Source organism: Muscardinus avellanarius (assembly GCF_963383645.1).
Source record: "Muscardinus avellanarius genome assembly, chromosome: 2".
Lineage (NCBI taxonomy): Eukaryota > Metazoa > Chordata > Mammalia > Rodentia > Gliridae > Muscardinus > Muscardinus avellanarius.
This window is the reverse complement of record NC_137787.1, coordinates 83,808,068-83,832,448: the sequence shown is the minus strand read 5'-3', so window position 1 is coordinate 83,832,448 and position 24,381 is coordinate 83,808,068. Positions and strand designations below refer to the sequence as shown.

At 41.6% G+C, this 24,381-nt stretch overlaps 1 protein-coding gene across 1 annotated transcript in view; it reads right to left on the bottom strand.

Annotated features, from left to right (window-relative positions):
- NMI (N-myc and STAT interactor) overlaps positions 1-24,381 on the bottom strand; it is a gene marked incomplete at both ends in the record, with an annotated part of 99,455 nt that overhangs the window by 26,863 nt on the left and 48,211 nt on the right. Inside the window, 3 exons of the mRNA XM_080689394.1 lie at positions 13,162-13,243; positions 14,701-14,908; positions 15,021-15,083. Coding sequence (XP_080545520.1) covers positions 13,162-13,243; positions 14,701-14,908; positions 15,021-15,083 — 353 coding nt within the window. The remainder of the gene's footprint in view (positions 1-13,161; positions 13,244-14,700; positions 14,909-15,020; positions 15,084-24,381) is intronic.

Here is a 24,381-nt window from a genome sequence, read left to right as displayed (position 1 = left end):
CATTTTACAAATGAGGAAACCAAACCTTAAAGAGGGGATCCAGCCTGTAATCCCAGCTGTGTGGGAGGCTCAGGCAAAAAGATCACAAATTTGAAGCCAGACTGGGCAGCTTAGTGAGACCCTGTCTCAAAATAAAACTATAAAAGATCTGGAGATGCAGCTCAATGTAAACATCCCTAAATTCAATCCCCAGTACCAAAAAATAAATAAGTAAAAAAGGATCCAATATCAAGCAGTTAGTATGTAGTAATGGGAATGTCCTACTCCACTACTCTCAACCTCAAAAAGCAATGTCTCCAAATTTCCAAATTGTGTTTTGTGATACATGGAGAAAAAAGAATTCTATGGCCAAATATGATTAGAAAATACTGCAAACTAGATTCACTTTTGGAGAGTTGCAACACACATCAGCACATTGAGAGTTCTAAGTATGACAGGGAATGAATAATGCATGCATTAAAAATTGTAATTTCATTGAATCTTGAATTTATCAGTGTGTGCTGTGTGTGTGTGTCTGTGTTTTATTGGGAATTGAACCCAGGGGCATTCTACCTCCAAGCTATACCCCAAATCCATTTTATTCTTATTTTGAAACACGATCTCGCTAGGTTGATGAGAGTCTCACTTGCTAAGGCTCTCCTGGAACCTGCGGTCCAGCTGTCTCAGAGTCCCTAGTACTGAGATTACAGCTGTTCACCACCACACCCGGCTGAATTTATCAAATTTGACCAATATTTTTTTAATCTTTCTTTTTCTTGTTTTTTTAAGGAACAGCTATTAAAATCATGAGATGTTTCTAATGGAGCAATTTGAGTAATGCTTTACTAAATTAAACCATCTAGCATAAAGGTTATTTTTAGGTGTCTACCATGCACTTAATATTATGTCAGTGCCTCAGACATCTCATGCAAATCTACGCAAATATGAGATTTCAACATATGGCAGTGAGCTCTTCCCAGGCAGTGAGCTCTAGACCACACACACACACGTCAAGAGAAATATCCCAGAGGCATGTCCAAAGGACTTACTGTGTCCCCTTGAAATCCATATGTCAAAATCTGCCCCTACCCCGGGTGATAGTATAAGGAAGGGGATGGAGCCCACATGAATGGGATTAGTGCCTTTATAAAACAGGCACAAAGGAGCTTATTGACCCCTCCCACGTGATGAAGATTCACCGGGAAAGCACCATTTATGAACCTTAAAGATGACGCATCACCACCCATGCATACGCACACACACACACACACACACACACACACACACCGAATCTGTTGGACTTCCAGTCTCCAAAACCACAAGAAATAAATTTCTATTGTTTAAAAAAGTCACTAGTAGCTGGGTGCAGTGCGTACACTTGTAATCCCAATATTTGGGAGGCTGAAACAGGAAATCGCACAGGTTCGAAGCCAGCCTCAGCTACTTAGTGAGGCTCTCAGCAACTTAGTGAGATCCTGTTTCCAAATAAAGTATAAAATAGGTCTGAGAGCCGGGCGTGGTGGCGCATGCTTGTAATCCCCGCGCTTGGGAGACGGAGACAGAAGGATCGCGATGTTCGAAGCCTGCTGCACTGGCTTAAGAGACCCTGTTTCCAAATAAAAAATTATAAAATAGGTCTGGGAGTGTAGCCCGGAGGTAGAAGGGCTTCCAGGAACCCCAGTACCACAAAAAAAAAAAAAAAAAAAAAATAGGTCTGAGGCTGTAGCCCAGAGGTAGAAAAGCCCCAGGGTTCCACCCCCAGTACAAAAAAAAAAAAAAAAAAAAAAAAAAAAGAGCCACTAGTTTATAGCATCTTGTTATTAGCAGCCCAAAACAACTAAAACAGCATGAAATAACTGGCAAGGCTCCCAGAGTTAAGTGAGTATGCAAACCAGGAGAGCAACCTGCTTTCCATCATTGTATGCTTTTCCTTTTAGAAAAGGCTTAGTATACCATGGTGGGAAACTGTTCCAAGTCTAAAGAATATTGGCTTAAAAATTTATTGCTGCATGCTTGCTTTGGCAGAAGACTGGCTTTCTTCAGGGAAATAAAGCCAGTGATCTCGATGTCCTTCGCTAACCAAGCTCTGTCTTCCTGTCTCACTACACAGTTGCTTGCTTTGCTTAAAGGTGGAGGACTGCCCCAAGGAGGAAGCTGAAGACAACAGCCTCTGCCACTCTGAAAAGCTGCCAGATAACAACTTATTTTCTACAGCTTTTTTTTTTTTTTTTTTTTTGGTGGCACTGGGGGTGGAGGCTTTTCTACCCCTGGGCTATACTCCCAGGCCTATTTTATACTTTATTTGGAAACAGGGTCTCACTAAGTTGCTGAGAGCCTCACTAAGTAGCTGAGGCTGGCTTTGAAGCTGTGTGATCCTCCTGTCTCAGCCTCTCAAGCGCGGGGATTACGAGCGTAACACAATGCTCTACTCCTTAGCCAGACAATTAATGATTTGATGACTCAGCCTTAATTCTGTAAACCTGTAATAAAAGGAAGAGCTGAGTTTCACTCAGGAGTTTGGCTTTCTTGCCTTCTCCCCTCTCCCCTCTGAAACCAGGAATAAAGTCTCCAAGACCATTTTTTTGTTGTTGTTGTTGTTATCACACCATGCTGTTCTGCCAGGTGATCCAGTTTGCAGTTCAGTTCATCCTTGGGGAAATTGAAACACTTAACCCCAACATTGCACAAGAGCCTGGAGGCCTCAAACCAATCATGTAACACCATTCTAGTTGGAGAGAGAGGTTTGCTATTGGAAGACACAAATGGTAAAGGAAAATGTCACTTGTGAGTTTAAATACCAGGTTTTTATGCTTTTGGGGGGGTGCATCACTATGATATACATCATAGTGAGATTCAAAGTAATATATAAATACATGCTAAGTACCACTTTTTTTCTTTTTCTTTTTTTTTTTTGCAGGTCTGGGGATGGAACCCAGGGGCATTTGACCTCCAAGCTATACCCCCTACCCTATTTTTTTTATTCTTTATTTTGAAACAGGGTCTCACTAAGTTGCAGAGGACCTCACTAAGTAGCTGAGGCTGTCTGCGAACCAGGATCCTCTGGTCTCAGCCTCCTGAATGCTGGGATTACAAGGGTGTGCCACCACATCCGGCTTAAGTACCACTTTTAAGTTACCAAAGTTTCTCAGTTTTGGTTTTCTCACCTGTAAATGGAATAAATGGAAATGTCATAAATAAGATAGTGCTGTACGTCAAGGCCTAAGCCCAGTGCCCTGCCGTCTTAAGACCTCAGTAAATGGTAGCTGTTGCAATCTCTTACTATGGTAAACTTTTTTTGAATATTTTCCTTTTCTTTTCTTTTTCTTTAATTTTTATAGCACATTTCTTTCTTACCTACAAAAGAACTGATAAGACAAACACCATTTTTTAAAATTTCCTTTAGGTCACTTGTGATTATTAATAGAGTTATTAATAAAGTCCTTGCTGCATAAATAGTTGCTTCTAGCTATGGGTTAAGCATCAGAGTAGGTATCAGATACCCTGGGCCCAGTGTTATAATTCCTTGTATAGTTTTTCATGTTCATAAAAGTTTTTATAAGTAAACAAATATTATAACAAAGATCAAATATTTAGAAATAAGTCCAAGAAAAATGGTAATAGGTAGGGAAGAACTTTATCTTGCCGAATCTTGCCTGGGTCACTAATTTATCATATAAATAAAGATCAGTCAGAAAATTCTGTTGTGTTGAAATGTATAGACAATGTAGTATCACATACCTTTAATTCAGTACTTGAGAGGCTAAGACAGGATGATTATAGGTTTCAGAGCAGCCTCAGCACCACAGAGTCTCAGCAATCTAGTGAGACCCTGTTTCCAAACAAAATAATTAAAGAAAGGTGAGAGCATAGCTCAGAGGTAAAATGCCCTGAAATCAATCCCCAGTACCACACACACAAAGTGTTATTGTGTGTGTGTGTGTGTGTGTGTGTGTGTGTGTGTTTATTTTGTTGAGGTACTGAGGATGGAACCCAGGGGCATTCTACCTCTGAGCTATGCCACCAGCCCTATTTTTTATTCTTTATTTTGAAACAGGGTCTCACTGATTTGCAAACGGCCTCATTAAGTAGCTGAGGCTGTCCGGGAACCTGGATCCTCCTGTCTCAGCCTCCCAAATGCTGGAATTACAAGCACGCACCACCACACCCAGCAAGTGTTATATTTAACAATGTTGTAGAGAAGAATAATTCAGTTTTGCCCATAAACTTGAGGTTCAGAAATAAACATTGGTCCTTAATATTCAAGCCTGTAAGTTATCAAACAGAAAACCTCAAAATTATATTAAAGAAATTATTTTAAGAAAACCTGAGTCTGCTATTGAGGCTTTCTTCTTTGTCTAATTGCAAACCGAAAACTGCTGAGCCGGGCGTGGGTGCACACTTGTAATCCCAGCATTCAGGAGGCTGAGACCGGAGGATCACGGTACATGGACAGCCTCAGCTACTTAGTGAGGCCCTTCGCAACTCAGTGAGACCCTGTTTCAAAATAAGAGAATAAAAAATAGGGCCGAGAGTAGAGCTCGAAGGTCAAATGCCTTTGGGTTCCATCCCCAGTACGGGTGGGGGGTGGCTGCTATGACAGACTTTCATAGGATAGATTGATTAATGGTAGCATAAAGCCAACTGCTTGGTTTGAACTTAAAATCACAAGAAAATTGTCAAAGAATGTTGAGTATCTCCAAGAGGTAGCTTTAGAATGTTTGAAAAATACAAATATTAAATCCTTATTATTTTGTCATTTTTTTGTATCAAAAATCCCAAGTGATAACCAGCAAAGCATCCAAATAAATCAACACGAGGAGCCCAGTGTTTAAGAAAGCCTGTGTAGGTATAGTGAGAACACCTTAAGAAATAATAGAAGGTATTATTTTGCTTGACTATCTTTGTTTTTGTTTGTTGTTTCAGGTTTTGTTTGTTTGTTTTGCTGTACTGAACATTGAACTCAGGAGCGCTCTATAGCCCCAATTCCCCCCTCTCTCTCTCTTTTTTTTTTTTTTTTTTTTTTTCGATACTAGGGACTGAACCTCTGAGTTACACCTTCAGCCCTAGTTTTTATTCTTTATTTTGAAACAGGGTCTCACTAAGTTCAAAGAACCTCACTAGGTACCTAAGGCTGGCTGCAAACCTGTGATCCTCCTGTCTCAGCCTCTCAAGTTCTGGAATTACAAGCGTGTGCCACCATACCCAGCATCCCAGCCCCTTTTAATTTTATTTTGAGAAAGGTCTTGCTAAGTTGCTGCAGAGGCTGGCCTTGAACTTATGATTGACCTGCATCAACCTTCCCAATCACTAGAATTAAAGGTGTGTTCCACTTTGCCAGGCCTATATTTGTAGATTTTTTTTTTTCTGTGTCTGTTGATTTTGGTGGCATTGGAGGTTGAACCCAGGGTTTTTTAAATTTGTTTCTGGTTGATCTTACTGAGTCACGTTATATGTAAGAACACAACTTCTAGCTGGGCATGGTGGTGCTTGCCTATAATCCCAGTACTTGGGGGCTGAGACAGGAGGATTGCAGATTCGAGGACAGCTTCAGCAAGTAGTGAGACTCTGATCAACCCAGTGAGACCCTGCTTCAAAAAATAAAAATAAAAGAGGACTAGAGGTTTTGCTCAGAGGTTAAATGCCTCTGGGTTCAATTCCCAGTACAAAAAGAAAAAGAAAACAATACAACTTCCATTACTACATACCATAGTACAGTATATGGCCTCTGTGATTCCCCTTGAATTGTGTGCCAGAGTTACAAGAAAGAGAAAAATGGGTTTCTAAGCAAGATGATATCTCATAGACTAGAAATTCTCATTGAGAGTGCACATACACAGAGCCGGGCGTGGTGGTGCACGCTTGTAATCCCAACATCTCGGAGGCTGAGACCAGAAGATGGCTGTTCGCGGACAGCCTCAGCTACTTAGTGAGGCCCTCCACAACTCAGTGAGACCCTGTTTCAAAATAAAGAATAAAAAAAAAAAAAAAATAGGGCTGGGGCTGTAGCTCTGAGGTAGAATGCCCCTAGGTTTTATCACCAGTACTACAAAAAATGAAAGAGAGAGAGAGAGAGAGAGAGAGAGAGAAGAAGAAGAAGAAGAAGAAGAAGAAGAAGAAGAAGAGGAGGAGGAGGAGGAGGAGGAGGAGGAGGAGGAGGAGGAGGAGGAGGAGGAGGAGGAGAAGAGAAGAGAAAAAAGAAAGTGCACATACCCATTTGAATTCCATGGGTTTAGTATAGATTCTGCCGTTCCTAAGGTTCTCCGGTGATGCTGACCATGTGGAGACCATACTTTGAGTAAAGAAGCTGTTAGACTACCTGGTTCATTAAAGCAAACAATGATCACAGCCGGCTATGGTGGCACTCACTTGTAATCCCAGTAATTAGGAGGCTGAGACAGGAGGATCTCAAGTTCGCTGCCAGCTTCAGCTGCTTAGTGAGGCCCTCTGCGGCTCAGTGAGAACTTGTTTAAAAATAAAAAGTAAAAGAGCTGGTGTGGTGGCGCACGCTGGTAATCCCCGCACTTGGGAGGCGGAGACAGGAGGATCGTGCAGGTTTGAAGCCAGGTGTGCTGGCTTAAGAGACCCTGTTTCCAAATAACAATATAAAATAGGTCTGGGAATATAGCCCAGCGGTAGAAGGGCTTTCAGGAACCCCAGTACCACCAAGAAAGAAAGGAAGGAAGGAAGGAAGGAAGGAAGGAAGAAAGAAAGAAAGAAAGAAAGAAAGAAAGAAAGAAAGAAAGAAAGAAAGAAAGAAAGATAGAAAGGAGAAAGAAAGGAAGGAAAGAAAAGAAAAGAAAAACAATGACCACAAATGGCCCCTGCAGTGGGAGGGTTCCTTCAACCCCCAGCTCTCCCTCTCCCTGCCCTGCCTCAGTGGGAAGCCCAGGGCCTTCCTCCTCTTTGCCAGCCTGATTGGTGGGTCCATCAATGGAAAGTGAGGTATTTCTAGGAGTGTGTGGTGCCCTTTTCTTAAGGAAAGAACATCTGCTGTGGTCTCCCATGCAGTTTCTTTTAGAACGCACTGGCCCTAGGCCTGTGCCTGGGTCCCCATTACAGCTGCTCTGAGATGGAAAGAAAGAAATAAACTCTGAGCAGGAATAGTTTAAAATGACACAAGAAAATAGAAAGAGGAAGTAAGGAGAACCGAGAGAAAAGAATGGGACCAGTGTATCTGGGAACTTAAAAGGAATATTCTTTTCTCTTTCATTAATTATTCATTTCCATTTACTCTAAACAGCCTGACCTACTGCTCAGTGTAACAAGATAGAATGACCTCACACACAGCACTCATTTTAATAACAAACTGTCTGCATGGGGCAATTTGGTGATGTCTGATATGTAGAGCCAGGGTTAATTTATCCCTCTCAGGACTTCAACTCCTCCAGGGAGATTATAAATAAAAACAAGCTTCATCCCCAGTGAAAATAAAACATAAAAATGCCCTTTGGATCCTATTGCTTGGAGAGTTTCAGGTTTGGAATGGAAGCACGATTACGTTTGGGAAAGCTGACCTCAACTGTTTTGTAGCCTTTGAAGAGGGGAACTCTAATCTGGGTGCCAATACACAAATAAACTTTTCTTAAGTGGATGAACACAGCTGGTATGTCATCTGGTGATGGAAACCCCACTACCTTAAAATCATCAGGAGAACCAAGATGAATCTTTTTTTTTTTTTTTTTTTTTTTTTGTGGTATTGGGGGTGGAACCCAGGGGCTTTTCTATCTCCGGATATACTCCCAAACCTATTTTATATTTTATTTGGAAACAGGGTCTCACTAAGTTGCTGAGAGCCTCACTAAGTAGCTGAGGCTGGCTTCGAACCTGTGCGATCCTCCTGTCTCAGCCTCCCAAACGCTGGGATTACAAGCTTGCGCCACCACGCCCGGCTAAGATGAATCTTTAAAATAAGGTTTAAAGACCCTTATTATGATCTTGGGAATATAGAATAGGTTTGACACAGAACAGGCACTAAAAAACAAAAAAACAAACAAACAAACAAAAAAAACAGTTAACTGTCAGGCATGGTGGCGCATGCTTGTAATCCCAGCGCTTGGAAGGCTGAGACAGGAGGATTGCACATGTTCAAAGCCAGCCTCAGCTACTTAGTGAGGCTCTCAGCAACTTAGTGAGACCCTGCTTCCAAATAAAGTATAAAATAGGTCTGGGAGTATAGCCCAGAGGTAGAAAAAAAAGCCCCTGGGTTCCACCCCCAGTAACACACACAAAAAAAAAGTTACTACGGCATATATATATATATATATATATATATATATATATATATATATATATATATATATTTAGCTTCCTAAGGGTCAGTTTCCTCAAATATAAAAGTGTTAGCTTTCCATTATGATGACAAAACACCTGAGACAATCAACTTAAAAGGAAAAAAGGGTTTTTGGCTCACAGTTCCAGAGGTTTCAGTCCATGGTTGCTTGGCCCTATTGCTTTGGGTCTATGGCAGCTCAGTGTAGCAAGGCTGGAGAATGTGGTTGAAGAGACCTGTTTACCTCATGGCAGCTCAGACGCAAAGAGAGAAACAGGAAGAGGTCAGGTTCTCAATATCCCCTTCAAGGGCACAATCCCAGTGACCTAACCTCCTTTCACTTGGCCCCAAGTCATTTTTTGTGGTACTGGGGATGGAACCCAGAGGCATTCTTCCTCTGAGCTACACCCTCAGTTTCATATTTGATTCTTTATTTTGAAACAGGATCTCACTAATCCTGTCGCAAGGGGCCTCACTAAATAGCTGAGGCTGACTATGAACCTGAGACCCTCCTGTCTCAGCCTCCCATATGCTGAGATTACAAGCATGTATCACCATGCCTGGCTTTAGTTCCTAGTTATTTGGTCAATCAATTTTCATTTAAAAATATGGAGGTGGGTATGGTGGCGCACAACTGTAATCAAAGTACTTAAGAGGCTGAGACAGGAAGACAGCCTCAGCAATTTAGTAAGACCCTCAGCAACTTAATGTAACCTTGTTTCAAAATAAATAATAGCCGGGACTAGGTCTGGGAAGATAGCCCAGAGGTAGGAAAGCCCCTGGGTTCCACCCCCAGTACCACAATAAATAAATAAATAAATAAATAAATAAATAAATAAATAAATAAGTAGGGCTAGGGAGCCTGGGGTGTAATGGCACACATCTGCAACCCAAGTACTTGGGAAGCTGAGACAGGACTGCCTCAGCAACTTAGTGAGAGCCTGTTTCAAAATAAAAAATAAAATACAGCTGGGAAGTTGAGTGTGCTAGCACATGCCTAAAATCTCAATACTTGACGGATGAGATATAAAGAGTACAGTTTCGACGGCAGCCTCAGCAATTTAGTTAGGCTCTTTGCAACCTAGTGAGACCCTGTTTCCAAATAAGAAATAAAACTGGTCTGAGGGTATAGCTCAGAGGTATAATGACTCTGAGTTTAATTCCATATATATATATATATATATATATATATATATATATATATATATATATATCAGGATTCCACAGAGAAACCACAGCAGTAAGCTGCAGATATAGACAGACAGAAAGGGATGGGAAGTCTCATGATCTGCCATCTGCAAGCTAAGGACTCAGAAAAGCCAGCCAGCGGTGTATTCCAATCCAAGCCTGAAGTCCCGAGAATCAGGACCTCTGATGTCTGAGAGCAGAAGATGGATGTCTTGGCTCAAACAGGGAGAGGGAATTGACCCTTCCCCCACCTTTTTCCTCTATTCAGCCCTCGACAGATGGACAGTGCCCACCCACGTTGCTGAGAGCCCATCTTTACTCAGAATACTGATTCAAACAAGGCTCTCTGGACACACCTCACAGACATGCTCAGAAATAGTGATACCAACTTCCTGAGAATCTCTTAGCTCAGTCAGATTGGGACATAAAATTAGTTATCACAGTCTTCATTTGGAGAAAGAAAATACACTATGGAGCCTATTTTGGAAGAATATCATCTTGGGCATGATGAACTGTGTCACAGTCCTCCAAAGACACTTAATAATGAAGCCTGCAAATATGCCTTGTGAAAGGCCTGGGCAAGGTGTGCTAAAGTACTGAGAGAAGGGAGGGGTCACAAATGGCCCCTTAGGTTTTTGGAAAAGGAGCTTAAGTGGAGATATGGTAGAAAACACTAGTGCTGGTGTTCAGCCAGTATGTTTTGCATGTTCAGAGTTGCTAAATAATAAAATCCTGCCCCCATCCCAGTGCTTCTGTTGCCCTGGCAGGACATGTTCCTCCATCATAAATTCTCCACCCTTCTCCATCGACCTAGGATCCAACAACTGGAAGACCAAAGCCTGGCCCAGAAGGGATTTTCAGGGACACTGTTCCTGTATTCTGGTCCTATCGTCCATATTTTGACCATTGCAATAGCATTTAAAGTGTGAAATGTATTTTTGCTGAAAGTTCACATATATAATCATGACTGAAATGATAGAAAGGAGAGGAAGAACATCACTGAAAATGGAAAGTGGAAAATACTAAGAGGGAGAAGAGGCCCTATTTGTTTTGGAGTCGAGTAGCAAACTCAGTTGGATAATGATAATATTAGAAAGATAACTGTAGTTAGCCTGACATTGTAACAGCTTCACGTTGGGAGTGTGGGGAGGGAGAGCATATTTTATGCTTTGAAGTTGGGACCAAATACTGGAGGTCATCTGTAAGTGCTTAACATGTGGATGACATGATGAAAGTTGCATTTTTAGAAGAAAAAAATGTGCAGGATGAAAGAAATCATTACTAGGGTAGATTCCATGATTAACCATCATGAAAAACCCCTGTGGGAATGAATTTACTATGGATTCTCATGCAAGACGAGGATGTGGGGAGATGTTGGCTATAGCATGAGGAATGAAACTGGACAGAATATTTGAAACTGATTCTGAAGAAATCTGGGCCATATGGTCACAGTGTCGGTAGGAATGCAGATAAAGTTAGAGCCTACAGGAGGGGCTCTAGGAAGAGCAGGAAAGCTCATATTGCAGTTTGGGGTAACTTCAGGGTAGTAGGATACATACAGATTACACAAAAGTCACTCCTATTATTTGTCTCTCTTATATGTCTTTGACTTACTTGCTTTTTCCTTATTCCATTCAATTCTAGACCAGCAACGAACCATATCTTGGAAGCCCAGAATCCTTTCCCAGCATGTACCATCCAATTCCAGGGAACACCAGGCAACACAATGCCCTGCTCATTGTATGTCATTGCCCTGGTGAACCTACTCACGGCCTACATTTTCTTGTTATCTAGTTATTTCCTCCTATCCAAAAATCACCCCCTTTAACTCTTCTAATTATAACTTAAAATCAGAAGATAATATTAACACTAATAATATTTAGTTTTGCATTTGCTATTCGAAAAATGCTTCTATGTACATAGGCTCATTTAATTCTCACAACACTCTATAGTTGTTAGATAAGCATTGTTACTTTCATTTTTATTGTGACGGTTTGGGAAACTCTGTGTGTGTGTGTGTGTGGCAGTACTGGGGATGGAACCCAGGGGCATTCTACCTCTGAGCTATGCCACCAGCCCTATTTTTTATTATTTAATTTGAAACAGGGTCTCACTGAGTTGCAAAGGGCCTCCCTAAGTAGCTGAGGCTGTCCGTGAACCGCAATCCTCCTGTCTCAGCCTCCCAAATTCTGGGATTACAAGCATGCACTACCACACCCAGCTTTGGAAACATCTTTTTAAAGGTCAAGTGTTGACGATTTAGTCATCCATTATGAGGTTGTAGACCCTTCAAGAATTGGGGCCAAGTATCCTGGCATAGTGGCGCACGCTTGTAATCCCAGCATTTGGGAAGCTGAGACAGGAGGATCATGGTTCGCAGCCAACCTCAGCTACTTAGTGAGGCCGTTTGCAACTCAGTGAGACCCTGTTGCAATATAAGAATAGAAAATAAGGTTGAGGGTGTCGCCTGGAGGTAGAAATACCCTGGGTTCCACACCCAGTATGGCAAAAAAAAATAATAATAATAATAATAATTAGGAACTATATGTATCATAAAGCAGTCATCCCAAATTAGAGAGCAAGGGAGTAGCAGGTGCCCTTGGGAATCTAATGAGAGCTAAAGATTCTCTTCCCAGAAACATCCACATACACACAAATTTCAGAAATTTAGATATTTACTGTTGGCCATTCATAGACTCCTGGGAGTCCATGGACCTTAAGTTAAAAATACTAGTTTAAATGGAATTTTATGAGACTAAAACATTAACCTAAAGAGTTGACCTTAATGTTGCCTTAATAACCTGGTGAGGGAGACACTATAGAAATGGTCATCTTTAAAAATACCCTTTTTTTGTTTTTTTTTGCAGTACTTGGAATGGAACCCAGGGACATTCTACCTCTGAGTTACACCCCCTGCCCTATTTTTTATTCTTTATTTTGAAAAAGGGTCTCACTGAGTTACAAAGAGCCTCACGAAGTAGCTGAGGTGTCCGTGAACCACGATCCTTTGGTCTCAGCCTCCCAAATGCTGGGATTATAAGCGTGCGCCACCCTGACTGGCTAAAAATACCCTTTAGGTTATGGTAGTTAAGGTGCTCTCTCCTGCCTTCTCCCTGGGAGGCGAGACTAGCAGAACCCACATGCTGGCAGGGGCAATCCAGTCTCCTCCTGGAATCTTGCTCTGCAGACCGAGGGTTTCAGCTAAGCACGAGCATTACCAGTCATACTCATGGATGTCAAATAAAAAGTGCCAGTAACAATCTGGGTGGAACCACACACCTGCCAAAATATGAAAAGTGTGATTCATGTTTAACTGGGAGCAAAAGGAGACATAGGAAAATGTAAGAAAACTTTGCCTTAGACAGGACATTTCTCATTACAAAAGTAATTCTAGGGGTAGAAACTAAAGTGTAGCATGAGACACAAAATAGTGAGATCATAAGCCAGGTGTGGTGGCTCATGGTTGTGATCCCAGCATCCGGGAGGCTGAAACAGGAAGATCGCGGTTCGAGGACAACCTGAGCTACTTAGTGAGGCCCTCTGCAACTCAGTGAGACACTGTTTCAAAATAAAGAATAAAAGTAGGGCTGGGAGTGTAGCTCAGAGGTAGAATGTGGGTTTCATCCTCAGTGTGGAATAAATAAATAAATAAATAAATAAATAAATAAATAAATAAATAAATATAGTGAGAACATATCCAGCAAAACTGCAGGATGAATTCCCACCAAGTTACACATGTGAGTCAGAGCTGGGACTTTCAGCAGTTCCCAGAGGCAGTTAATGAACCTCTGTGTCATAAACTTCTTTCTGAAAGAAAGAAAAGAACTTATTCATGAGGAAATTTCCCTGCCACAGTACAGTCATAAAAGTTTAGAAAAATTAAACTTTCTCATATTTCATTCTGATTGGCTTCACTTTGGGGGAAAAATCTTTTATATACTATTAATCTTTAGATTGGTTTTCACTGTTTGCAACTTCTAGGCTCATATTATGACAACAAAAATGCTGTTGAAGAACCCCAGAGCAGAATAATGAGGGGAGAAAAAAAATAGTTCAACCCATTCTAATGAAAATTACAGCCAACCTAAGCTTTTCTGGTTACAAACCAAAGTAATATTGCTGGGAGACACACAAAAAAAAAGTCACAATTTTCCAAGAAATTTCTAAAGAAATGACATCAGTCGTCTGGCAGTTGTAGGAGAGCGGGTGTGCGACTAAGAGGTTGTGACTCAATGGTAATAGTTTTTCATCTGCTTTGACGACTGTAATAACATATGAAAAAGTATCTGAAAGGAAGAAATTCATTCCCTCTATGTCACTTTGATAGTGCTATACCCTATATCACACAAGGGTGTGTGTGTGTGTGTGTGTGTGTGTGTGTGTGTGTGTGTGTGTGTGTTTGAGGACAGCCTCAGCTACTTAGTGAGGCCCTTTGCAACTCAGTGAGACCCTGTTTCCAAATAAAGAATAAAAGTAGGGTTGGGAGTGTAGCTTGGATGTAGAATGCCTCTGGGTTCCATTTCCCGTAGTGAAAAAGAAGGAAGGAAGGAAGGAGGAGGAGGAGGAGAAGGAGGAGGAGGAGGAGGAGGAGGAGGAGGAGGAGGAAGGGGTAGGAGAAGAAAGCCGGGCGTGGTGGCGCACGCTTGTAATCCCCACTCTTGGGAGGCTGAGACAGGAGGATCACACGGGTTCGAAGCCAGCCTCAGCTACTTAGTGAGGCTTTCAGCAACTTAGTGAGACCCTGTTTCCAAATAAAATATAAAAAAGGTCTGGGAGTATAGCCTGGAGGTAGAAAGCCTCTGGGTTCCACCCCCAGTACCACCAAAAAACAGAAGAAGAAAGAAGAAGGAGAAGGAGAAGGAGAAGGAGAAGGAGAAGGAGAAGGAGAAGGAGAAGGAGAAGGAGAAGGAGAAGGAGCTCCTGGGTCCAATTTCCAGTGCCACACACACACACACAAAAACAAAGTCCCAATACCTTAATTCAGTATGACCCTCATTTTAACTTGTTTCCAAATAGGGCCACACTATTTTTTTTTTTTTTTTTTGGTACTTAGGATTGAACCCAGGGACATTCTACCTCTGAGCTACACCCCCAGCCCTGTTTTATTCTTTATTTTTGGAACAGTGTATCGCTCATTTGTGGACAGCCTCCCCAAGTTGTTGAGGCTGTCCTCAAACCTGTGATTCTCGTGTCTCCAGCTCCCAAGTGCTAGGAATACAGGTGTGCGCCACTACACCCGGCTTCTCACAAGGATAGATTCTTACTGAAAATGTTGTGATGGTGTGATGAGAGATCCAGGGGAGCTCAGGCAGTGCAGAGAAACACTGGGAGCATCTTCCCTGGTTCTCTTCTGCAGCTGGTTTAAAAACCAAGCTGCTAAAAGCAGGGAGCTGGGTGAGAAGGGTGAGACGGCAGGGCGCGGCGAGCAGGGGCTCCTGTCCATCTTCTGCTGCTTCTGATCTGTGGCCAAACCTGCATGGGAGTGAGAAACACACTTCTCTCCAAGCATCAATCTTAGTTATTAGGCAAAGAATGTCAGTAGCGTCAAGCCTGCTGTTGTAGCACCTTCATCTAGTCTCCCCACCAAAGACCATCTGGCCAGTAAGGATGGAATGGCTAACCACAGTGACCGTGGCAGTGTGAATACCTGTTGAATAAGGTAATATGAACTTACTTACAGCTTTAAGCTCACTTTTTTCCTACTTAACCACAACCTTGGCCCCAGTGTGCCCTGTTTTCTAGGAGAACAGCAGATAAAATTTAAAAAAAAAAAATTGCAAAGAATAACAGGCTATCAATAAAATGGAGAGCCGGGTGTGGTGGTGTACTCTTGGAATCCCAGTACTGGGGAGGCTGAGACAGGAGGATCGCAAGTTTGCAACCAGCCTCAGCTACATAGTGAGGCCCTGCACAAATTAGTGAGAACCTGTTTCAAAATAAAGAATAAAAAATAGGGCTGGGGGTGTAGCTCGGCAGTAGAATGCCCCTGGGTTCAATCCCCATTTCCACAAAAAATAAATAAAATAAAATATACATAAATAAATAAAATGGGAAAATGTTGAGAAATTTTCGAGCAATATAGTGGTTAATTTTTCCAGGCCACAAAAGCAGACTGAATTTTGTTTGTTGGTTTGGTTTGGATTGGTTTGGTTTAGTCCGTACTAAGGATTGAACTTAAGGGTATTTATTCTCTCTCTGAGCTACACCTCCAGCCCTATTTTATATTTATTTATTTCCTTATTTATTTATTTTGCAGCACTTGGGATTTAACCCAGGGGCAGTCTATCTCTGAGCTATATCCCCAACACTATTTTTTATTCTCTCTCTTTTTTTTTTTTTTTTTTGTGGTACTAGGAATGGAACCCAGGGGCATTCTACCTCCAAGCTATACCTGCAGCCCTATTTGTGTGTGTGTGTGTGTGTGTGTGTGTGTGTGTGTGTGTGTGTGTGTGTGTGGTACTGGGGATGGAACCCAGGGGCCTTCTCCTCCAGGCTACACTCCCAGACCTATATTATATTTTATTTGGAAACAGGGTCTCTTAAGCCAGCTGAGGCTGGCTTCGAACCTGAGCGATCCTCCTGTCTCAGCCTCCCAAGCGCGGGGATTACAAGTGTGCGCCACCACGCCCAGCTTGGAATTTTATTTTAAAAGTAGAATGTCCCTGGGTTCAATTCCCAGTAGCACACACATGCGCATGCACACACAATTCTAGTAAATTCTATTTTCATATGAATCCTTGCATAATGTTGTAAAATAATGTAGATAAAGTCTCTGTCTTTATGCAGATTAATTGTTCAGATTCTTGGGAAAAGAGAGAACAGCATCTTCACTTTTATCAGGAATCGAGGTCCCTCCTTACGCGGGAAGTGAGCTCAAGTTACTTCATACGAGAATTCAAAGAGAATGCCAGAAACTGGAGAGAACTTGATCATTGTGTGTGCCAGTTTAAAGTAAAGAGGAAGGGGAAAGAGACAAGAAAGTAGGAAGAAGAGGAAGATTCCTATCCTGGGCACTCGGTCTTTTATGTAAATAACTCTTAGAGCCAGTTTCCCCCGACACACACTTAAAACACGTTATAATTCTGACCTTCTAACCTAATTTCTAGAAACTCCCTTACATTAATCATTTCAGTGCAATTAGCCTCCCTGCCTTCATTCACAGAATCTCAGAAAGAAATCAGAGGTTAGCTCTTTCAACTGCGTATCAGATCCCACATCCACTATTCCCATATCTGGTCTTTAAGTCAGACCGACACCTCGCTTAGTGGAGCTGTCACCCATTTTCCCTGTTAAACCCATAGAATATTTTTCAGTAATAAAGTTATTCAAAAAATAACCTAAGAGCCGGGCATGGTGGCGCACTTGTAATCCCAGCTGACACCGGAGGATCACGGTTCGCGGACAGCCTCAGCTACTTAGTGAGGCCCTCCACAACTTAGTGAGACCCTGTTTCAAAATAAAGAATAAGCCGGGTGTGGTGGTGCACCCTTGTAATCCCCGCGCCTGGGAGGCTGAGACAGGAGGATCGCACAGGTTCGAAGCCAGCCTCAGCTACTTAGTGAGGCTCTCAGCAACTTAGTGAGACCCTGTTTCCAAATAAATTATAAAATAGGTCTGGGAGTATAGCCCAGAGGTAGAAAAGCCTCTGGTTTCCACCCCCAGTAACACCAATAAATAAATAAATAAATAAATAAATAAATAAATAAATAAATAAATAAAAATAAAGAACAAAAAATAGGGCAGGGGGTATAGCTCAGAGGTCGAATGCCCCTGGGTTCCATCCCCAATACTGCCAAAAAAAAAAAAAAAAAAATTGCAAGAGAACAAATAACATGAACTTTTTTGTGTGGTGGTCTGGGGATGGAACCCAGGGGCATAACTGGGATTACAAGCATCTGCCACCACACCCGACTAACAGGAATTAAATTTTAAATGTATTTGGGAAAATTGAATTTTAGTCCAACAAATAAAATGAAGGAATTGATGACTCTGTGTTTCCAAGGAAAAGGAGATTGATACATGCATTTGATGCTGCGATTACAGAGCACAAGGGCTGGGATATCCTTGGGGACAGCTATCACTTTTCCCTTTGCTGGAACCCCAGTCAGCTCTCTAGTCATTCAGCCACATTGAGCTTAGGGATTACTGTCTGACAAGCATTGGGCTGAATCTGGGTGGGAGTCAAAGACCAAGTCCCCACCTTAAGGCATGCACATTTTGCATTTATTTTCTTTCTTTCTTTCTTTCTTTCTTTCTTTCTTTCTTTCTTTCCTTTCTTTTCTCTCTTTCTTTTCTTTCTTTTCTTTCTCTCTTTCTTTCCTTCTTTCTTTCTTTTTTTTTGTGTGTGTGTTACTGGGGATTGATCTCACTGGCTTTCTACATCTGAACTACACCCCCAGCCCTTTTTAATTTTTTTTTAAACAACAGCATCTCACTAAGTTGCTGAATTTCTTGGTAAATTGCTGAGACCGGCCTTGAACCGGTGGTCCTCCTGATTCAGCCTCCCAAATACTGGGGTTACAGATATGCACCCCCACACCTAGTTTTTCTCTTTTTCTATTTGAGTAATTTGGAGATTGAACCTAGGGGCATTCTACTTCTGAGCTACACTCCAGCCCTATTTTTTATTCTTTATTTTGAAACAGAGTCTGACTAAGTTGTGGAGGACCTCACTAAGTAGCTGAGTTTGGCAACAAATCTGTGATCCTCCAGCCTCAGCCTCCTAAGTACTGGGTTTACAAGTATGAGTCACCACATTCAGCTCTATTTGAGTAATCACTTAGTGATAGGTTAAATCCCAGTAAAAAAAAAAAAAAAATATATATATATATATATATATATATATATATAATAAAATAAAATGGGCCAGGAGCCAGGAGTGGTGGTGCATGCTTGTAATCCCAATATTTGGGAGGCTGAGACAGGAGGATTGAGATTTGTAGCCAGCCTCGTCTACTTAGTGGAACCCACTGCAACTTAGTGAGAACTTGTTTCAAAATAAAGAACAAAAAAAAATAGGGCCAGGGGTGTAGCTCAGAGGTAGAATGCCCCTGGGTTCCATCCCCAGTACCACACACACACACAAAAAGGATCTATGTACATATGTGAGGATAGCAATGTCAATCTCAATAGTACGGGGGGTACAGAGGAAAAGCCCACCAAGGGTTGTGTGCGTCTATGTGACTATCAGTATGAACTATATTATTATGATATATGATTTTTTTTTTTGGTGGTACTGGGGTTCCTGGAAGCCCTTCTACCTCCGGGCTACACTCCCAGACCTATTTTATATTTTTATTTGGAAACAGGGTGTCTTAAGCCAGAGAGGCTGGCTTCAAACCTGTGCGATCCTCCTGTCTCCGCCTCCCAATCGCGGGGATTACAAGCATGCGCCACCACGCCTGGCTCGATATATGATTTTTAAATAGAATGAAATTCATTAGACTATGTAGAGGGGCAAGAAATATGAGTCATGAACAAAATCTCAGCAAATATGAGTTTTATTGTATAAATAGAAGAGCCCTGCCGGGCGTGGTGGCGCACGCTTGTAATCTCCTCGCTTGTGAGGCTGAGACAGGAGGATCGCACGGGTTCGAATCCAGCCTCAGCTACTAAGTGAGGCTCTCAGAAACTTAGTGAGACTCTGTTTCCAAATAAAATATAAAATAGGTCTGGGAGTATAACCCGGAGGTAGAAAGCCCCTGGGTTCTACCCCCAGTACCACCAAAAAAAAAAAAAAAAAGAAAGAAAGAAAGAAAGAAAAAGAAAAAGAAAAAGAAAAGAAAAAAGAAAAGAAAAGAAAAAGAAAAGCCCTAACAAAACACTATGAAAGAATAAGCAGGTACAAAGAGAATCCAATCGTAGTACTTTAGAGAGAACCATCACTGGGATAGCAGCAGTAACAACAGCAGCCCAGTGTCCATTAGCGATGCATAAACAGATGCCAGAGAATATACTAAGGGCTTCACCAGGATCCTCCCGCCTGCTCCTCAGCACTACCATGTGAATTCGACTTTCTAATCTTCATCTCACAGACAGGAAAAGGACATTTAAGACAGGATAAGCACGTTGGGCCAGGTCTCCTAGCCGAGAAGTGACAGAGCTGGGGTTCCAGACTCTGAAATCCAGGTAACTATTACTTTATGGTGCCACTTAGTTTTAAGGAATAGTGAGTTGTAGGGCTTTATTCTTCTTTTAAAATAAGAAGACGTCATGCAGCATCTCTGAGTACTCTGAAGATAAGAGTCCTGGAAGGAAATTGAGGGAATGTGTTTTTTAGCCTTTGAGAATTGGTTTGTTTTTTTTCTACTCAATGAAAAATAGAGGCTCTATCCAAATCTTGTATTTGTTCTTGCCAGAACAAGGAAAAATAATGGAGTTGTTGTTGTTTGATACTGGGGATTGGACCAGGGGCTTTTTACCTCTGAGCTAAACCCCTAGCTCTTTTTATTTTATTTATTTATTTTTGAAACAGGGTCTTACTAAGTTGCCAAGTTTGACCTCAAAGCTGCTATCTTCCTATCTCAATTTTCCAAGTACTGGGATTATAGGCATGCACTGCTATACCCAGCTTAAAAAAACAAAAAACAGAAAACAAAACCCTGAGCCAGGCAGGGTGACACATGCCTGTAGTTCCAGTTCTTGAGAGGCTGAGACAGGAGGATTGCAGATTCAAGGACAGCCTCAGCAACTTAGTGAGACTTTCAGCAATTTAGTGAGACTCTGTTTCCAAACAAAAGTAAAATAAAATAGAGCTGGGGTTATAGCCTGGAGGTAGAAACCCCTGGGTTCCACCCCCAGTACCACATACACACATACATACACAAAGCTCTGTGTGTGTGTATGGTTTTTTGGGGGGTAAGGGAGGGGGGAGTGCTGAGGATTGAATCTAGGGTATTCTACCTGTGAACTACAACCCCAGCCCTATTTTATTTTTTATTTTGAAACATGGTCTTATTAAGTTGCTGCAGACCCTGCTAAATTGCTCAGGCTGGCCTCAAACCTACAGTCTTAATATTTCAGCCTCACAAGTACTGGGATTACAGTCACGTACCACTACACTAACACAGGAAAAAGTTTTAAACATAATTGGTGGGCATAGTGGTACATGCCTATTTATTTATTTATTTATTTATTTATTTATTTAAGTGTTAGAGATTGAACCCAGAGGCATTCTACCTTTGAGCTACACCCCCAGCTCGCTTTTATTTCTTATTTGGAAACAAGGTCTCGCCAGGTTGTTGAGAGTCTCACTACTTGCCTAAGCTGTCCGGAACCTGAAATCCTCTTGTTTCAGCCTCCCAAGTACTCAGATTACAGGTGTGTGCCACATGCCCCACTGGTACATGCCTATAATCCTAGTTCCTGGGAGGCTGAGACAGCCAGTCTCACTCAGCAACTTATCAAAAACCCTTAACTTAGCAAGACCCTGTTGCTGCTTTCGTTTTGTTTTGTTTTGTTTTTTGGTGGTGCTAGGGTGGAACCCAGGGGCTTTTCTACATCCTGGCTATACTCCCAGACCTATTGTTTTTAATACTTTTTGGAAACAGGGTCTCACTAAATTACCTAGAGCCTCACTAAATAGCTGGGGCTGGCTTTGAACATGTGTCATCCTCCTGTCTCAGCCTCCCTAGCGCTGGGATTACAAGCGTGCGCCACCACGCCCGGCTCTTCTTTTTGTTTTTTTTAATACTTGTATCGGTGCATTGTAATCTCACATCCTTATGTTGTTCAGATTGATAGGGACATACCTGCACACAGCACTTGGTGAGTTCCCACACACACTCCCTCCCCTTCCCCATATATGATTTTGAGAGAGGCGTTAGTAATTTCACATCTGTATATGTGTTTTCCTCACTGATTCTCTTCCCCGTCCCCAACACTCAGCTCTAGACTCCCTCCACCGCTCCACTGGGGTTTCTCCTCCACTAACTAAAGTCCCTCTTCTATCCTGATTCCTTCTTAGCTCCATATATTAGAGAATCCTTCACTTTCTGTGACTCTCTAATCTTACTTAAACATATGTTCCAGGTCCACCCATTTTCTGCAAATGACATAATTTTGTTCTGTTGAGTAGAATTCTATTGTACGTATATCCCATAATTTTGTAATCCATTCATCTATCGATGGAAACCTAAGTTAGTTCCATGATTTTGCTATTGTCGATTGTGCTGCTATAAACATGAATATGTATGTGTCACTATAATATTCTGATTTCAATCCTTTGGGACAGATCTCCACACTGATCCCCACAGTGACTGAACTAATTTGCAATGCTACCCACAGTGTAGAGGAGTTCCTGTTTCCCCACATCCTTGCCAGGATTTATTGTTTGTGTTCTTGATGATTGCCATTCTAATTAGGGTTAAATAGAATCTCAGTGTAGTTTTGATTCGCAGCTCCCTGATTGCTAATGATGTTGAACATTTTTTCATGTATTTATTGGCCATTTATATTTCTTCTCTTGTGAAGTGTCTATTTAGTTCCGTTGTTCATGTCTTGATTGGGCTATTTGTTTATTTAGTATTAATTTTTAAATTATTTGTATATTCTGGATATTAGTCCTCTATCAGAGTGGTAGCTGGCAAAAATCTTCTCCCATTCTGTAGGCTCCCTCTTTAGACTCTTGATGGTTTCCTTTGCTGAAAAGAAACTTTTTAATTTAATGCTGCCCCATTTATTAATTCTTACTTTAATTTCCTGAGTTTGGGGGGTGTTTCTGAGCAAGTTTCTACCAATATATATTGTAGTATCAGGCCTGTGCTCTCCTTCTCGTAATTTCAAAGTCTCTGCTCTAATTTCCAGGTCTTTGGTCCATTTTAAGTTGACTCTTGTGAAAGGAAAGAGGCTAGAGTTTAATTCCATTTTTTCTACAAATGAATAACCAGTTTTCCCAACACCCTTTTTGACACCTTTGACAAAAATTCATAGGCTGTAAGCGTAAGGACTTATTTCTACATCTTTTGTTCCACTGGTCTATGTATCTGGTTTTGTGCCAGTACTATGTTGCTTTTATTACGATAGTTCTGTAGTATAATTTGAAGTCAGGTACTATGATGTCTCCTGCATATTTCTTATTACTGAGAAGTGCTTTGACTCTTTTGGGTCTTTTGTTTTTCCAAATGAATTTTAGGATTGATTTTTCTAGCTCTGTAAAGAATGACATTGGTATTTTAACAGAGATCACATTGAATCTGTACAGCACTTTTGGTAAAATGGCCATTTTGATAATGTTTATTCTGCCTACCCAAGAGCATGGGATATCTTTCCATCTTCGTGTGTGTGTGTTGGGGGGGGGGGGTTACTGGGGGTGGAACCTGGGGCTTTCTACCTCTGGGCTACATTCCCAGACCCTTTTTTTTTTTTTTTTTTTTTTTGCGGTACTGGGGATGGAAACCCTTCTACCTCCAGGCTACACTCCCAAACCTGTTTTATATTTTTTATTTGGAAACAAGGTCTCTTAAGCCAGCAAGGCTGGCTTTGAACCTGCAGGATCCTCCTGTCTCTGCCTCCCAAGCGTGGGGATTACAAGCGTGCACCACCAATTCCTTATTTATTTATTCCTTATTTATTTATTATTCCTTATTAATTCCTTAGTTTGTTTGTTTGTTTGTTTGTTTGTTTGTTTGTTTGTTTGGTGGTACTGGGGTTCCTGGAAGCCCTTCTACCTCTGGGCTACACTCCCAGATCTTTTTTTTTTTTTTTTTTTACATTTTTATTTGGAAACAGGGTCCCCTAAGCCAGGGCGCATGGCTGGCTTTGAACCTGCGCGATCCTCCTGTCTCTGCCTCCCAAGCGCGGGGATTACAAGTGTGTGCCACCACACCCGGCCTTTTATTCCTTATTTTGAAACAAGGTCTCACTGAGATGCAAAGGGCCTCACTAAGTAGCTGAGGCTGTCCTTGAACCGCAATCTTCCTGTCTCAGCCTCCCAAATGCTGGGATTACAAGTGTGTGCCTCCACACCTGGCTCCAGACCTATTTCTTTTTAATATTTTACTTGGAAACAGAGTCTCACTAAGTTGCTGAGAGCCTCACTAAGTAGCTGGATTGGCTTTGAACCCGAGTGATCCTCCTGTCTCAGCCTCCCAAGCTCTGGGATTACAAAATGCGCCACCACACCCAGCTTTTTTCATATTCTAAGATCCTCTTCAATTTCTTTCTTTAGTGTTTTATAATTTTTATTATAAAGGTCTTTTATTTCCTTGGTTATATTTATTCTTGGGTATTTTATTGTTTTTGAGGTTAGTGTGAATGAAATTGTTTCCTTGATTTCTTTTTCAGTGGATATATAATTGGCATACAGAAAAACTTGATTTTTTTTTTAGATTGATTTTGTAACCTACTATGTGGTTGAATTTGTTAATCAGCTCTAGAAGTCTTTGGTTGAGCTTTTTAGGTCATAGGAATATCCTGTTTGTAATCCCTGCACTTGGGAGGCTGAGAAAAGAGGATCGCACAGGTTCAAAGCAGGCCTCAGCTACTTAGTGAGGCTTTCAGCAACTTAGTGAGTCCCTGTTTCCAAATAAAATATTTTTTAAAAAGAGGTCTGGGAGTATAGACCGGAAGTAGAAAGCATCTGGGTTCCAACCCCAGTACTACCAAAAAAAAAAAAAAAAAAAATCAAAATAAGGGGGGGTGGGATGGGGCTAATTCCAGAATTTGGGAGTCAGAGACTGAAAGATCACAGTTCATGGACAGCTTCAGCTACTTAGGGAGGCCCTCCGCAACTCAGTGAGACTCTGTTTCAAGATAAAGAATAAAAAGCCAGGCATGGTGGTGCATGCTTGTAATCCTAGAATTTGGGAGTCTGAAACAGGAGAATCACAGTTCATGGACAGCCTCTGCTACTTAGTGAAGCCCTTTGTAACTCAGTGAGACCTTGTTTTAAAATAAAAAATAGGGCTGGAGTGTAGCTTGAAGGTAGAACACCCCTGGGTTCCATC